This window comes from Entelurus aequoreus, linkage group LG19 (genome assembly GCF_033978785.1).
Source record: "Entelurus aequoreus isolate RoL-2023_Sb linkage group LG19, RoL_Eaeq_v1.1, whole genome shotgun sequence".
NCBI classification, from domain to species: Eukaryota; Metazoa; Chordata; class Actinopteri; order Syngnathiformes; family Syngnathidae; genus Entelurus; species Entelurus aequoreus.
Genome location: NC_084749.1, coordinates 4,492,457 through 4,509,956, shown reverse-complemented (window position 1 = coordinate 4,509,956; position 17,500 = coordinate 4,492,457). Strand labels below are relative to the sequence as shown.

At 36.7% G+C, this 17,500-nt stretch overlaps 1 protein-coding gene across 1 annotated transcript in view; it reads left to right on the top strand.

The window, feature by feature from the left end:
- tle2a (TLE family member 2, transcriptional corepressor a) overlaps positions 1–17,500 on the top strand; it is a 137,494-nt gene that overhangs the window by 91,222 nt on the left and 28,772 nt on the right. Inside the window, 5 exon segments of the mRNA XM_062027709.1 lie at positions 11,801–11,875; positions 12,104–12,308; positions 12,741–12,757; positions 15,767–15,862; positions 17,466–17,500. The exon segment at positions 17,466–17,500 is cut by the window's right edge and continues 10 nt beyond it. Of these exon segments, the coding sequence (XP_061883693.1) occupies positions 11,801–11,875; positions 12,104–12,308; positions 12,741–12,757; positions 15,767–15,862; positions 17,466–17,500 (428 nt within the window).

Sequence of the window (17,500 nt, the reverse complement as noted above, 5' to 3'; positions counted from 1 at the left end):
CGCTACTGTCATAACATTTTCTTTCCAATTCATTAATTAGGCAACTAATTTGAAACTGGTGTGGGTGGCTCTATATATACTAGCCCACTGCAGACACATGCAGAAATCAACAAGGAATCGAAAAGTATTAAATCTGTGACAAAAATAATATCCGCTCTGTCTAAACGATACCGTTTGATCAGCTGCTCGTCATCAAACAAATCCAGGACATCGTTCTGCTCCCTGAATGTTCGCGCACGTCTCTCTCGCCTCAGTGCCATCCCCTGCTGGCAACTCCTAACCACTTAAGACACCTCTGAAGGTCTCTTAAATATCGTGGAGAGTAGGAGTGATTCTTAGACTTAAGAACGTTGATAAAAAGCTTTTATTAAGTTTGAGAGTAGGACTAAATTTCGCAAATTCTCAGGACTTAAGTGTAAAATGGCACTCTAAGAAGCTTGATAAGTACGGCCCCTGAATTGTAACAAAGGCTTGACATTTCTCACTTTGCAAGTAATACGTTTTTATATCACATATTCATTTCACATTTCAATTGAAATTGCCGACATGAATGAACTTTTGCACCATATCCAAATGTTGGAGTGTCACCTGTGCATGTGCCATGTCAGGGATGGTGCGTCAAAATGACATCATCGAATAATTTGCCTAATTGATTATAAAAATTTTTTTTGTTTTTTTTAAAAGATAGAAAAAATGTTCTACACTTAAATACAAATCCGTTGTTAGTATTAACATATTTTTTTCTCGTTATATTATATTGTTTTGTTGTCTTTTTGAAATTGTTGCTGCTTATTTAACTACACAGGCTGCACTTTGTACACGCCCAGTTTGTTGCCATCGCAGAGACTTACACTTCCTTTTTATGTCATTCAAATTCCAACTTTGCAGTACAGATAAGAACAACATTTTGTTGCATTAGCTCATGGCAGTGCAGGATAAAAGAGCAATAAGGTGCAGATATAATTAAAGCTGCAAGCAGCGTTGGTCGGGTCCGCATTTTGGCAGGTGCTAGTCCTAGGTGTCCCAATACTTTTGTCCAGTGGTAGTCCTGAGTGAGACCTACATAGAGGTTTTTGTTTCGTGTCTCTACGATATTCGTACTGGGAGTTAGATACTTTTGTGTAGTGTACTACCTTCTCTGCGTTCTGTGCTCACGCTGGTGCTTTCTGCTTTTAAGCAGCCATCTTAAAACAACAGCAGCGGAGCAACTTTAGTGCTGCGGGTCTTTGAAGGCACGTAAAATCAAAACGGTAGCACTAAACGAAACGCCGTCGTCAACTTTTAATCAGAAGTGTTCAATCTCTCTCCTGTAGCAGTTTGAAGCCGAAACGACAAACGCGCTCGGAGGAGATAATGTTTGATGTTTGGTGACCGGTTGTAACAAAAATGTTGTTTTGAAGGAGGGATAGCAAACTTCCTGTTGATTTTTGCTGAAGGATGTCAATCTAAGAAATGTAGGTCTAGATGAGACCTACATAGAGGTTTTTGTTTCATGTCTCTAAGACGTTCCTACCGGAAGTTACAAGCAGTTTTGTCTGAGTTTTCCTCTGAGAAGCAGTTTTGTCTGTTTTATATAAAAATTGCGCTAGAGCGCAATTTGGAGTTTTGGGTACGACCCATTTACCATTCGGTTTTTTTTTTGGATCGCAATTTCCACCAGTCCCGATGTGTGTGAGAATTTTGGTGAGTTGTGAAGTATTTTAAGGGGGTGAAATTACAGCTCAGAGGCAAAAATGAGTGTTTTTAGTAATTTTTTGTGTTGAAGGGGAAATTGCCAACTTCCTGTTGGTTTTTGCCCGAGGATGTGTCATTATGAATTGTAGGTCTAAGGGAGACCTACATAGAGGTTTTTGTTTCATGTCTCTACGACCTTCCTAGTGGGAGTTACAGGTAGTTTGTTTTTGTTTGTTCCCTAGGGGGCGCTAGAGCGCAATTTTGATTTTTGGGGTTTGGTTTTTTGACTAAAGTGTGCTGTCACAGTTTTTCTATGTGTGTGTTAAATTTGGTGAGTTTTGAAGCATGTTAAGGGGGGCAAAGTAGTGCGCAACGGTGCGGAATAATAAAAAATAATAATAATAAAACCTTACAATTTCAATAGTGTCCTTTCGTCCCATTGCAAAAGGACTCCCTTTGGGATTCCTTTGACAATGGGTCGTGCGGACCCTAATAAATAGATTACTGTACAGATAAATATATTGCACTTTTGCATATGCATCCACGTTTATGGATGTATGTTATATTGTCTTTATATTCCAGCCAGTTCATCCATTTTTGGGGGGAATTGAGGAAATTATTTGAATGCGTTCAAGAGTCTTACAGCCTGAGGGAAGAAGCTGTTACAGAACCTGGAGGTTCTGCTTCGGAGGCTGCGGAACCTCTTTCTAGAGTCCAGCAGTGAAAACAGTCCTTGGTGGGGGTGGGAGGAGTCTCTGCAGATCATCTAATTGTGTGTTGGCTGTAAAACTAAGCACACATTCATATACACACATGTAGGATTCATGTTCAATTGTAATAAAAAAGTCATGCCGACATACGGGATAAAGGTTGGCACTTGTGCTGTTAGCTAAAAGCTAACGTACAATGCACAAACCCATTGACAGGCTAACAAAAGTTAGCATCGCGATTGTTTTGAAACTGTACACATTTTTTTTATCAAATGAGATTTTAACGGATGAAAGTTGATATAAAACAGGCAATATGCTCCACAAAGTCTGTGGAAACACATATTGATGCTAACTAGTACTACTAGACCAGAGCTTAGAAAAGCCTGTTGCTCAAACCTCAAACTCTAATTTTGAAACAATAACAAAATCACTGTTTTGTGGGGAGATTAAAAAAGAAACTTTTTTTCTTCTTCTTGTGACCAGAGTTATTTTTTGCTGTGAGTTCCTGATTGGGCCGGGCAGGAGGACTGTTGAGATTACGGATGATACTCGAAACCGGTTTTCCCGGTTGTTCAATAAGAAAAGAACCGAGTCCTCGGACTCGAATCCCTTTTTGAGAACCGGTACCCGTTATCGAGACCACTATAGTAAAGGAAAAGAGTTGATTCTTTATTCGAATCCCGTCCCGACCAGAAATGCTCCGCGGGACATCACAATAAATGGCGTCACTTAGCTCAGTCATTAGGCGCAGATAGCGAAAGCAGGAAAACAATGGACGGGTAAAAGCGCTCCAAGGTGTAATAAAGTTCAAAACAAAAGGTATAATCCATCGAATAACTTTACTGAGAGATTTGAGCAGGGTACAAACACATGACCAACACTTTTACCACCAACCGGAAACATAGCAACCAGGCTAGCAACGCACCTCCTTTACGGCAGCTGTCGCAACCTTCTTAAAGCAACCGCAGCACATACATATATATACAACACCGCAGCACATACATATATATACAACACTGCAGCACATACATATATATACAACACTGCAGCACATACATATATATACAACACTGCAGCACATACATATATATACAACACCGCAGCACATACATATATATACAACACTGCAGCACATACATATATATACAACACTGCAGCACATACATATATATACAACACTGCAGCACATACATATATATACAACACTGCAGCACATACATATATATACAACACTGCAGCACATACATATATATACAACACTGCAGCACATACATATATATACAACATATCTCCCTTTTTTAACTTTTGTTTTTCATTCCTTGTAAACGTTACAAAATCACACTGTAGATGTGTTGTCTGTCTAATTATAAATAATGCAGACGAGGCGTGTTGGCTGAGTTCTTGACGTTTACTTTCACAGCGTGGCAACATGCAACACTTTTCGGGGCTACCGCGCATGCTCGTAACTCCCGTTGCATGCTGGGTAGTGTAGTTGTTATATTCTTTAGCTCATAACATTTTTCCCCCTATAAAGAAATAATGTTAACTCAATAAAGTGTATTTCTTTTGTTAGCTTTAACTTTTCATTTTTTAGCATTGTAACCACATTTGCAAACAACTTTTCTCTTCATAGAATTTTCTTTCAATAAAGAACTAAAGTGCAAAAATGTCAAAGCATCATAACAAACAGTTATGTTCCAATAGCAGCAGAAGTGCACTTTTTGGAGAGCTGTATTATTTTCAGTTTTGTGCCCAAGGGACTGATTTTATTTAACACTATATTATTATTTATACACCTATAGTGATCACAGAGACAGGTTGTTTTTGTGTTACTGTATATATTTGTTTCTCTGAAAAATCCCACTTAATATACTTTGGGTAACAACAGTCAATATTTATTTATTTTATTTTATTTTTTTAGGTGGGTAACAGTCAATATTTATTTATTTATTAGATTTTATTTTTTTATTATATAATAAAAGTGAGCTTTTGTTAAACCAAATATTGTGTGTTTTTTCCATATACAACAACCTATCTGGACTCCATAAGAGAATCGATAAGGAATTGGTTCGATAAGAGGATTCGATAATAGACTCGAACTCGATAATTCCTTATCAAACATCATCCCTCGTTAAGATTGTGGACAAATGATGTTGTACCTCGCACTGCACATTATTGTAGACTTGTTTAGGGATGAACTAGCAGGTGCTGGTGGTGCACACCCTCTTGTGCTAATAAAAATCATCATTTCTTTTTTTTCCTTTCATGAAAATGAATACCTGTATTTTTCGGACTATAAGTGGCAGTTTTTTTCCTAGTTTGGCCGGGGGTGCGACTTATACTCAGGAGCGACTTATGTGTGAAATGATGAACACATTAGCGTAAAATATCCAATAATATTATTCATGTAAGAGACTAGACGTATAAGATTTCATGGGATTTAGCGATTAGGAGTGACAGTAAACGTATAGCATGTTCTAAATGTTATAGTTATTTGAATGACTCTTACCATAATATGTTACGTTAACATACCAGTTGGTTATTTATGCCTCATATAACGTACTTCATCAACGTAATTCACTATTCTTTAGACATTTTAAATTGCCTTTCAAATGTCTATTCTTGCTGTTGGCTTTTATCAAATACATTTCCCCCCAAAAATGCAACTTATACTCCAGTGCGACTTATATATGTTTTTTTCCTTCTTTATTATGCATTTTCGTCCGGTGCGACTTATACTCCAGTGCGACTTATACTCCGAAAAATACGGTATATACAAGCCACATACAGTTGACACTTTCATTGTTTTTTCTTTCTTATACATTTCCATGATCAGAAAGGAGCAGATGGAAGAATAATATTCTTCTATTCTGCCCCCTTCTTACCACAAATGATTAGAGATGACTTTATAACTGTTCCCTCCACCAACACCCCAACTCCAACATACTTTTTCATTTTCCTTGAAGCATTTTCACAATGACACGGCCAATCAAAATCAGTTCGATATAATTCCAGTCGTCTCTTTTTGTAACTCTTTTTAAATTCAAAGATATTCTTGCAACTTTTTAAGTCTTTCTTTAGAGAATTCCATGCTTTCACAGCAGCAACAGACGAGCACATTTTTCAAATTTGTTGGCACTCTTGGATGTTTAAAGTCATACGGCCTTCTGTGGTTCTCATCTTCACACTGCAAAAAGTCAGTGTTCAAAAACAAGGAAAAAAACACAGAAAATGAGGGGTATTTTACTTGAACTAAGTACAATTATCTGCCAATAGAACAAGAAAATTCAGCTTGTCAAGACTTTCCAGAACAAGTCAAATTAGCTAACCTCAATGAACCCCAAAATAGCTTAAAATAAGTATATTCTCACTAATAACAAGTGCACTTTTCTTGATAGAAAAAACAAATATGAGACCTTTTTGCTCAATATGTTGAAAAATATTGTTAAATGAAGTAAATGCTAGGGCCATTATCTTGACATAATGATATGCGCTCGGCATTACATTTCTTGAAACAAGCAAACTTATACTAAAAACTAGTTTATTGTTCTTAATGGAAAGGCAACAAGGCAACATCTTGTTACTCTCGGGGTCTCCTAGCCGCTCAGGCAAATCATATTGTCTAAAAATGCATTTTTCCATCGATAACATGACATCATCGCGCCAAGTGCGGGCTCTTTCAGTCAATTAGTGCGCAAGGAATATATATATATATATATATATATATATATATATATATATATATATATATATATATATATATATATATATATATATATATATATATATATATATATATATATATATATATATATATATGTATATGTGTGTGTATATATATGTATATATATACTAGGGCTGCAACAACTAATCGATTAAATCGATTAAAATCGATTATTAAAATAGTTGCCGATTAATTTAGCCATCGATTCGGTGGATCTATGCTATGCGCATGCGCAGAGGTTTTTTTTAAATATATATATATATATATATTTTTTTAATAAACCTTTATTTATGAACTGCAACATGTACAAACAGCTGAGAAACAATAATCAAAATAAGTATGGTGCCAGTATGCTGTTTTTTTTCAATAAATTAGAAATGTAGTTTGTCTCTTTTACCCGACTATTAATTGATTAATCGAAGTAATAATCGACAGATTAATCGATTATCAAATTAATCGTTAGTTGCAGCCCTATTATATACATATACATATACAGCCCAGCCCCGGCCAAAAAAATGTTAATTGTAATTTTGAGGAATTTATCTGAATGTGCTTGAACTATTTCTGTTCAAAATAGTTAGAAATGTCACATGTTAAATGTTTAAATATTAACTGTCAGTTTACTGTACTGTGCCAACTGTACTACTATATGAGTACGTGTTTTCTATTGTTTCATTGAAAATAAAACAGCCAAAGTCCATTTGGCTGTCATCTGTTTTAATTATGAGACACAATTGTGTCAAAGTCATGATTTTTTTTTTCATGCTTGAAATAAGACATTTTTACTTTGAAAAAGCAGTTTTCTACTTGTGAGTGTTGATGACACAGCTTTGCAACACTTGATATTCTACTTTCAAGCATGTTTTACTCAATATAGCTCATCAAATCTCAGCAACAAGCTGTAATATCTTACTGCAGTGTTTCCCACACATTCATTTATTTGTGGCGGCCCGCCACGAAAGAATTACGTCCGCCACAAATAAAAAAAAATTAAAAAATTTAAAAAAAAATTATTTTATTTTATTTTTATTTTTTTTTGTCCTGTCCAGCTTCTCAGGCAAATCATATATTTGATGTAGATGCCCATATAGGCTGTTCAGATTTACTTTACAAAAGAGAAGTGTAGGATACTTCTCTTGTTGCCTTATTTGTATTTGACCACTACTGTTTTCTGTTTATTTGTTACTGACTGTGGCAGGACACCTCTGCCTCTGTTTCACTTTATGTTGCTGGTAAATAATATGCTTGTAGTAGTAGGCTAAAGTTAAATTATTTAGTATGCACTAATTAAAGGGGCAGAGCTTTAAGAGACATTTTAGCTTTTATATTTTATAAGATATATTTTTTGTAAGAACCACAATTAATAAATATTTCAGTGAATAACCTATTGTTGAAATCTGTATATAAATATGTACATAAAGTGTTGTAATTATATTGTAAAATGGATGGATGGATGGACGTTTAAAACAAAACTGTTATTATTAATTAGTAAGTATACATTTTTTGAGCCTTTTTAGAGAAAATCATATTGTAGTAAATTATGCAAATTAATCTAAGATGTCATGGTGACCACGCCCATAGCCACGCCCCCACCGCCACAGGTATCTTGGCAGTTTATGGGAAACACTGTACTGACATCATTTAGGAGCAAAACACTTAAAACAAGTAAAACACTCTAACATAAAATCTGCTTAGTGAGAAGAATGATCTTATCAGACAGAAAATAAGCAAATATCACCCTTATTTGAGATATTTCATCTTACTTAGATTTCACTTTTTGCAGTGAAGACGTCAACACAAATAACTTTTGTAAGAAGAACTTTATTTCTAGCTTTGAACATCACTAATAGAGTATGCAATTTTACAACGTATTTTAGTTTGAATAATCCTGCCCTAATGAAGAGTGGATTTGCATTTTTAATAAAAATGCAAATAAAAATATTTTTTTTTCACATGTGTATTTACACCAATGACATATAGTACAGAGAAGAGTACCGATGAATGCTGTTATCACTAAGGAATATGGATATTGGTATTGATAACATTCTAACTAGGGCTGGGCAATACATGGAATATACTGGATAAATCGTGGGTTTGTGTCTGTGCGATATAGAAAATGACTAACGTATTTCCTTGAATAGCCGCCGGGGCGCTAATTAATTTAAAACCTCTTCTCACTCCTGCGTTTACCAAAAGCATGCGGGATTGGCAAGCATGCGCTAATTATTTTAAAACCTCTTCTCACTCCGGCGCTTACCTTATCATGAAAATCACATTTAATTAAAAAAACGTTATTATGGTCTTACCTTTAGGTATAAATGAGTCCATGTGCAGCTCCTATAGAAGTCTTCCTTATCTTTCTTCAGTTTTAAAAGTCTCTCTGTGTCGATGGAGATCTTCCTTTAAGTATTACCTCCTGCATCGATTGAAAGTCCAGTTTAGAAAACTGTTTTATTTTAGATATGTAATCCTCCATGGTAAAAGTGCAAGCAAACAATGGCTGCTCACTCTTGCTGCGTGTTGTCTTCTTCTGCAGCACCGGTCTTCTGCAGTACCAGCAGTCGCAAGAAAGATCACTAGCGCCCTCTACCACCAGGAGGCGGAAGTCATTTAATGACTCATATTTGACCCGGCGGAAGTGCCAAGCATGCGCTAATTATTTTGCGAAACGAGTTTGACCCGGCTGTAATTCTAGGCAGGCGAATACTATATTCCCGGCGACAATTCAAGGAAATACGGTATATGGTGATATTGGAGTATACGTTCTTACGCAGTTGCTTTTAGCTGCGGGCATTACACTACAGCCTCTTCTCACTCTTTCTTGTCTCTCCTTCTCACAGAGACATAAAACAAGCGCACCTTCTTACATACGTCACATACGTATACGCCCTCGCTGAGCAGAGAGGTAGCAGCATGGCTAAAGTTAGCTGTGGTGCGAGTGGTAATACGAGAGAAAGAAGGTGCCAATCTGGTAACAAATGAAGGAATAATTCATTCCCAAGAAAAACAGCAGGGGGTCCATCGTCTGGCGGTGGGAAGATGTTGAACAGACAACCGTAATTTGTCAAGTGCGAGCAAAAGCGTTGCTACAAAAACTAGCATTACTGCTAATATGTAGCATCATTTGAAAAGTCACCCGCTAGAGAATGAAGAGTGCTAGAAACTCTGCATGTCAACATCTCCGTTTGGTGCCACACCAACAAAATGCCGAGGCAACCATTTCCACATCAACACCGTTTGAAACAAATAGTCAACAACATAAGGAGATAACGTCCGCAGGAACCTACCACATAGTGAAGGACATACACCAGGGGTCACCAACCTTTTTGAAAGCAAGAGCTACTTCTTGGGTAGTGATTAATGCGAAGGGCTACCAGTTTGATACACACTTCAATAAATTGCCAGAAATAGCCAATTTGCTCAATTTACCTTTAACTCTATGTTATTATTAATAATTAATGATATTTACACTTAATTGAACGGTTTAAAAGAGGAGAAAACACGAAAAAAATGACAATTCAATTTTGAAACATAGTTTATCTTCAATTTTGACTCTTTAAAATTCAAAATTCAACCGAAAAAAAGAAGAGAAAAACTAGCTAATTCGAATCTTTTTGAAATAATTACAAAAATAATTTATGGAACATCATTACTAATTTTTCCTGAATAAGATTAATTTTAGAATTTTGATGACATATTTTAAATAGGTTAAAATCCAATCTACACTTTGTTAGAATATATAACAAATTGGACCAAGCTATATTTCTAACAAAGACAAATCATTATTTCTTCTAGATTTTCCAGAACAAAATTTTTAAAAGAAATTCAAAAGACTTTGAAATAAGATTAAAATTTGATTCTACAGATTTTCTAGATTTGCCAGAATAATATTTTTGAATTTTAATCATAATAAGTTTGAAGAAATATTTCACAAATATTCTTTGTTGAAAAAACAGAAGCTAAAATGAAGAATTAAATTAAAATATATTTATTATTCTTTACAATAATTTAAAAAAAATTACTTTAACATTGTCAGAATTGTCAGGAAAGAAGAGGAAGGAATTTAAAAGGTAAAAAGGTATATGTGTTTAAAAATCCTAAAATCATTTTTAAGGTTGTATTTTTTTTCTAAAATTGTCTTTCTGAAAGTTATAAGAAGCAAAGTAAAAAAATTTATGAATTTATTTAAACAAGTGAAGACCAAGTCTTTAAATTATTTTCTTGGATTTTCAAGTTCTATTTGAGTTTTGTCTCTCTTAGAATTAAAAATGTCGAGCAAAGTGAGACCAGCTTGCTAGTAAATAAATACCATTTAAAAAATAGAGGCAGCTCACTGGTAAGTGCTGCTATTTGAGCTATTTTTAGAACAGGCCAGCGGGCTACTCATCTGGTCCTTACGGGCACCGCGTTGGTGACCCCTGATATACACTATTTGATTTCCTATTATGCAGCTCATTTTTATTTGACACTTATTGAAATATCTTGTGTGACATCATGCACAGAAGTGCACTTTACTGGTTTTAAACTATTGTAGTGGCGTTCTGTACAAAAAGTGCACTTTAATTTAGTGTTGTTTTGATATGTCATCTTAGTGACATCATGCACAAAAGTGCACTAATAGCTTGTTTTAAAATGTCTCTGACAATCTTCCACTTTCTCTTTTGAAATGACATGAATGTTTGTGCCACTGCTTAATAACTGTTTCATAAATACTAGGGATGTCCGATAATATCGGCCTGCCGATATTATCGGACGATAAATGAGTTAAAATGTAATATCGGAAATTGTCGGTATCGTTTTTTTAATTTTCTGTATCGTTTTTTTAAATTTTTTTATTTTTTTTATTTTTTTTAATTAAATCAACATAAAAAACACAAGATACACTTACAATTAGTGCACCAACCCAAAAAACCTCCCTTCCCCATTCATTCACACAAAAGGGTTGTTTCTTTCTGTTATCAATATTCTGCTTCCTACATTATACATCAATATATATCAATACAGTCTGCAAGGGATACAGTCCGTAAGCACACATGATTGTGCGTGCTGCTGCTCCACTAATAGTACTAACCTTTAACACTTCATTTTACTCATTTTCATTCATTACTAGTTTCTATGTAACTGTTTTTATATTGTTTTACTTTCTTTTTTATTCAAGAAAATGTTTTTAATTTAGTTATCTTATTTTATTTTATTTTTTAAAAAGTACCTTATCCTCACCATACCTGGTTGTCCAAATTAGGCATAATAATGTGTTAATTCCACGACTGCATATATCGGTTGATATCGGTATCGGTAATTAAAGAGTTGGCCAATATCGGAATATCGGATATTGGCAAAAAGCCATTATCGGACATCCCTAATAAATACACTTTTAGTTGTGATTTCCCTCTCTGCATGGAAGTTTAAAAGTAGCATATATTAATGCAGTATGAAGAAGAATGTTTTAATTAGGACAGATAGAATCATCATACTGCTGTGATTATATGCATCAAGGCTAAGGCCAAATATCCACATATATATATATGGCCTAAAAAATATGGAGATATTGAAAAAGGCCGTATCACCCAGCCCGACTTGTAACAATATATATTGTGGCTATAAGTGTGTGAGAAACAATATGCTTTTATATGCAAATGATTGAAGTTGATGAAAACCTCCATTGTGAGTAACTTGTTTATTCCCCCTGCAGCACCAACAACAGGTGGTCCAAGCCATGGAGCGCGCCAAACAGGTGACCATGGGGGAGTTAAATGCTTCTATAGGGGTACGTGGGCTCCCCCTCTGCCTCATAGCGTGTGTACCTTACCCTCCCATTAATTGATGTCTTTCATTTGCCTCTTCATTAAACCGAGGCCCCCTTCAGCCCACTCCACCACGTAAATACATGAACTATTCAGACCACGAAGCCACACCCGCTGCCCTGACCTCCGCATTTGCACGTCTTGCCCTCCTCCTAGAAGTCACCCGCCTCTCTCCTCCTCCTCCTCTGCAGCAGCAGCTTCAAGCCCAGCACCTCTCCCAGCATGCACAGGGTCTGTCGGTGGGCCCGCACCCGTCAGGACTCTCCCACCCGGGGCTGGCGCTGGGCGGAGGCTCGGGCCTGCTGGCCCTGTCGGGGGCCCTGGGGGCCCAGTTGGCCGCCAAGGATGAGAGGGCTCACCTGGAGGCCGCCGCCGCTGCTGCGGAGCATCACAGAGGTAATCTATTACTCTCAGTACTTCCCGTTTTGAACACGGCGTTGGCGCTTTGGACTGTTCTACTGTAAGTCAACATTAAATTGTCTTTCACATCAATGCCTTCAACTTTGCTTTGAAGTGCTTTTAAATGTTGCTTGAAAGGATGAACCTTTTGTAAGAAATGATAGAACTGCGAGTTTGTTTGACAAATGAATTAGAACATATGTTGTTTTCCTACACGGCTTTTCTGCCATTAATTCAAAACTATCTTCATCATATTACTTAGACAGTCACTATAATCACCATTTTTTGTCAAATTGGATAGTAGTTCTGCACAGAGTTATGTAAATGAGCACAGGAGTTGGTTTGACTTGATAAAAGGTGGACTAAAACATATTTCTTTGTGTGCTCTTTGCTGTGTTGTCACATGACCTGTCATCATCACCTCTGCAGACCGGGAAGCAGGACCAGTGAGTAAAAAACTCAACCATTTTATATTTTTATTAGTATACTATATAGACCCACCTACTTATGACTATGCTTGTAAATATACATACTACATACAATATAATATACATACTCTATATTTATTAGTATACTACCGGTACATAGACCCACCTACTTATGACTATGCTTGTAAATATACATACTATATACAATATAACATACATACTATATATTTATTAGTATACTACATAGACCCACCTACTTATGTCTATGCTTATAAATATACATACTAAATACAATATAATATGCTTATAAATACACATATTACATACAATATAATATACATACTATATATTTATTAGTATACTACATAGACCCACCTACTTATGACTATGCTTGTAAATATACATACTATATACAATATAACATACATACTATATATTTATTAGTATACTACATAGACCCACCTACTTATGTCTATGCTTATAAATATACATACTAAATACAATATAATATGCTTATAAATACACATATTACATACAATATAATATACATACTATATATTTATTAGTATACTACATAGACCCACCTACTTATGACTATGCTTATAAATATACATACTTCAGCATATGTAAATGTCATTTTGGTACAGCTGTATAATTATTACACTCATATTCATAACTGGTGGGAGGAGCGATCGCATCAATACATATTCATAACTGGTGGGAGGAGCGATCGCATCAATATATATTCATCACTGGTGGGAGGAGCGATCGCATCAATATTGTGCATACGTGAAAGCCGAATGGACACCAGGCTTTGACTTTGTGGATTATTTGTAGTTTTTCGGGAGTCCTTTCTGCTCTGCAGGACTTGTGTGGGTGGAGTGATTGCATTGATAATGACACATGCATGTGTAAGAACAAGTGACTATTTGCAGTATTTTGGCTTCTTCCTGTTTGCCAAAGTGTCAGTTGTTGTTAATAACCGGTGGGAGTAGCAATTGCATATAGATATTGACACAGGTGTGCATGTGTGAGAGCAAAATGAACTCTTGGCTTTGACTCTGCCGATTATTTCTAGTTTTTGGGTTCATTTCTGCTCTGCAAGGTGGTTGTCATTAATAACTGGTGGGGGGAGCAATCGCATTGACTATGACACAGAGGTGCATGTGTAAGAGCAAGTGGGCTTTGACTTTGTCACTATTTGTAGTCTTTCAAATTCTTCCTGTTTGCCGAGGCGTCAGTTACTGTTATCAACTGGTGGGAGGAGCAATTCCATTGAATATGAACCACATGCACTTGTAAGAGCAAGAGGGCTTTTTGACTTTGTGGCTATTTGCTTGTGATTATTTGTAGTCTTTCGGTTTCTTCCTGTTTGCCGAGGCATCAGTTATCGTTATTAACTGGTGGGAGGAGTGATTCTATTGATTATGAACCACATGCACGCGTAAGAGCAAGTGGGCTTTTTGACTTTGTGATTATTTGCTCTACGACTATTTGTAGTCTTTCGGTTTCTTCCTGTTTGCCAGGGCGACAGTTATCGTTAACAACTGGTGAGAGGAGCGATCGCATTGATTGTGACAAGCAGGTGTGCATTTGTAAGCGCAAAAATATACCCTATGCTTTGACTTTGCAGATTATTTGTAGTTTTTGTGTTACTTACTGCTCTGCATAGGCAATGATTGTAATTTAATCATTAACAAAGGTGGATGTCATTAATAACTGGTGGGAGGAGCGATTGCATTGATTGTGACACACATGCACGTGTAAGCACAAGTGGGCTTTGACTTTGTGATTTGTAGTTTTTCGGTTTCTTCCTGTTTGCCAGGGTGTCAGTTATCGTTAATATCTAGTGGGAGGAGCGATTGCATTGACTATGACACGCACATGTGCATGTGTAAGCGCAAAAATACACCCCAGGCTTTGACTTTGTGGATTATTTATAGTGTTTCTGTTTCTTCCTGTTATGCAAGGCGACAGTTATCACTTAATAACTTGTGGGAGGAGCAATCGCATTGTTTATGACAAACATGTGCATGTGTAAGAACAAAATGCACCCTTGGCTTTGCAGATTTGTAGTTTTCGTGTTACTTACTGCTCTGCATAGACAATGATTGTAATTGAATCATTAATAAAGGCGGTGGCCATTAATAACTGGTGGGAGAAGCGATTGCATCGATTGTGACGCACACACACACACGCACACACACACACACGTGTAAGCACAATTGGGCTTTGACTTTGTGATTATTTGTAGTTTTTGAGTTTCTTCCTGTTTGCCAGGGTGTCAGTTATCATTAATAACTAGTGGGAGGAGCGATCGCATTGACTATGACAGTTATCACTTAACTTGTGGGAGGAGCAATCGCATTGTTTATGACAAACATGTGCATGTGTAAGAGCAAAATGCACCCTCGACTTTGCAGATTTGTAGTTTTCGTGTTACTTACTGCTCTGCATAGGCAATGATTGTAATTAAATCATTAATAAAGGCGGTGGCCATTAATAACTGGTGGGAGAAGCGATTGCATCGATTGTGACACATGCACACACGTGTAAGCACAAGTGGGCTTTGACTTTGTGATTATTTGTAGTTTTTGGGTTTCTTCCTGTTTGCCAGGGTGTCAGTTATCGTTAATAACTAGTGGGAGGAGCGATCGCAATGACTATGACACGCACATGTGCATGTTTAAGCGCAAAAATACACCCCAGGCTTTGACTTTGTGGATTATTTGTAGTGTTTCTGTTTCTTCCTGTTATGCAAGGCGGCAGTTATCACTTAATAACTAGTGGGAGGAGCGATCACTCTGATTATGACCAGGTGTGCACCCTGGATTTTGACTTTTTTTAATCTATTTATTTTATTTTTGTATTAATTGCTCTGTCTTTAAACATGTATTATTTTAGATGACATCCCAATAAATCATGTTTGGTTATCTCAGAATTAAAAAAAAGAAGCGATGTTAGTCGCTGACCCTTTCACCGCTTCTCTTCCATCACTCCCGTCATTCCTCCTCCTCTCTCCTGCAGAGCTCGCTGTCCAATGGGGACAAAGGTCGCCCTGCAGATTACCTCAGCAACGGCAAGAAGAGGAAAGCGGAGGAGAAGGAGTTCATGACTGACTATGTGAGACAACTTTGCGATTCCTCCTCTTGTGATGTTTGCCCAAAATGACGTTTAGGAGCACTTTGCACTAATATTGTCTGCAAATGAAACCCTGACTGCATAGAAACTAAAGCTAAATCCAGGAAGTCCGGTTGCAGACTCGGCACCGACTCAAACACTTGGCCGGGAAACAAGCAGTCAAACGGCACTCGGACTGCCTCCCGGTCATGTTACAGTTTTCAATGCCAACAAAGCAAGAAAAAAGGCGCTTAAAAGTACAGTAAGGCTCCACTCGTCAAAATGCGCTAGCTCGATGCTAACTTTACATTGGATTTGCCATACAAGTGCTAAAGATTAGCATTAGTGATATTTGCATGGCGATTTCATCAGCTGCAAATTCAGTAATGGAAACTACAAGTAAGATGCAATCAAACAGCTGTTTTTTTGCAAATTACTTAAAACAAGTAATTATAGTGAATTTAGAGACTCTTTAATAAATGTAATTACCAGGGAAAGTAATTACTGCGTTACTTAAAAAAATACATCAACTATCTGGCATATACAGGAGGGAGATGTTTCATGAGAGCGGGGTGTGTGGGCCTTTTTAAAAGGACGCTGCCTGTTGCCAAGCAACGTCAGCGTTAGCTCAGCTGTGTTTGTTAGCTTCGCAGCTGGAGTTCGCTCTTCTCAGTTTGCCGGCAGTTACGGCAGCGCCGTTGAATCTTGACCGCGTGTGCGTCCGTGGCCGTAGTCTCCTTGTTTGCTGTGTGATGTCGTCTCTTCCCGCGTTGAACATGCCGTGCTTCTGACGCTGTCTTGTTGACATCAAACCACGTCAAAAGTAATCGGATTACTCAGCAGTGACAAAGTTGTGTAATAATAACACTCTTATTTCAGACACTAGTAAATAATTAGGAATGTGCCGATCGATCACGTTTTACTTCATAGGAGACGATCCTGTCACGTGTTCCAAAATGCCATCTTCATCCTTCACGATGGTCGAGCGACCGAATATTTTACGATGTCTCATTTCACTTTCCTTTTCTTTGTCGCACTGCCATCAGAAGAGTCGGCTTCATGCTTGGGCGACTATATCAATTTGATCCATTATTATTATTATGAAAAGTCACAACGTATTCTTCCGCTTGCGTAAACACTTATTGGTAGTACTAATACATAAATACATGCAGTATTCATGTATGTATGTATATTGTATGTATGTATATTGGTAGTACTAATACATGAATACATGCAGTATTCATGTATGTATGTATATTGGTAGTACTAATACATGAATACATGCAGTATTCATGTATGTATGTATATTGGTAGTACTAATACATGAATACATGCAGTATTCATGTATGTATGTATATTGGTAGTACTAATACATGAATACATGCAGTATTCATGTATGTATGTATATTGGTAGTACTAATACATGAATACATGCAGTATGGGAATGTGTCATAACCACCAGCTTACATTTTGTTTCATTTCTTTTTCTTTGTATTTTTTTTGACAACATCTTGTTTGTGGAATGTGAGTGATGTCATTGAATATTTCATATTGTGTGGCATGAATATTAGGAATGAATTCCTGTCACGATTTGTCCTCCTCGCAGGGCAGCGACGCCGATAAAAGCGACGATAACTTGGT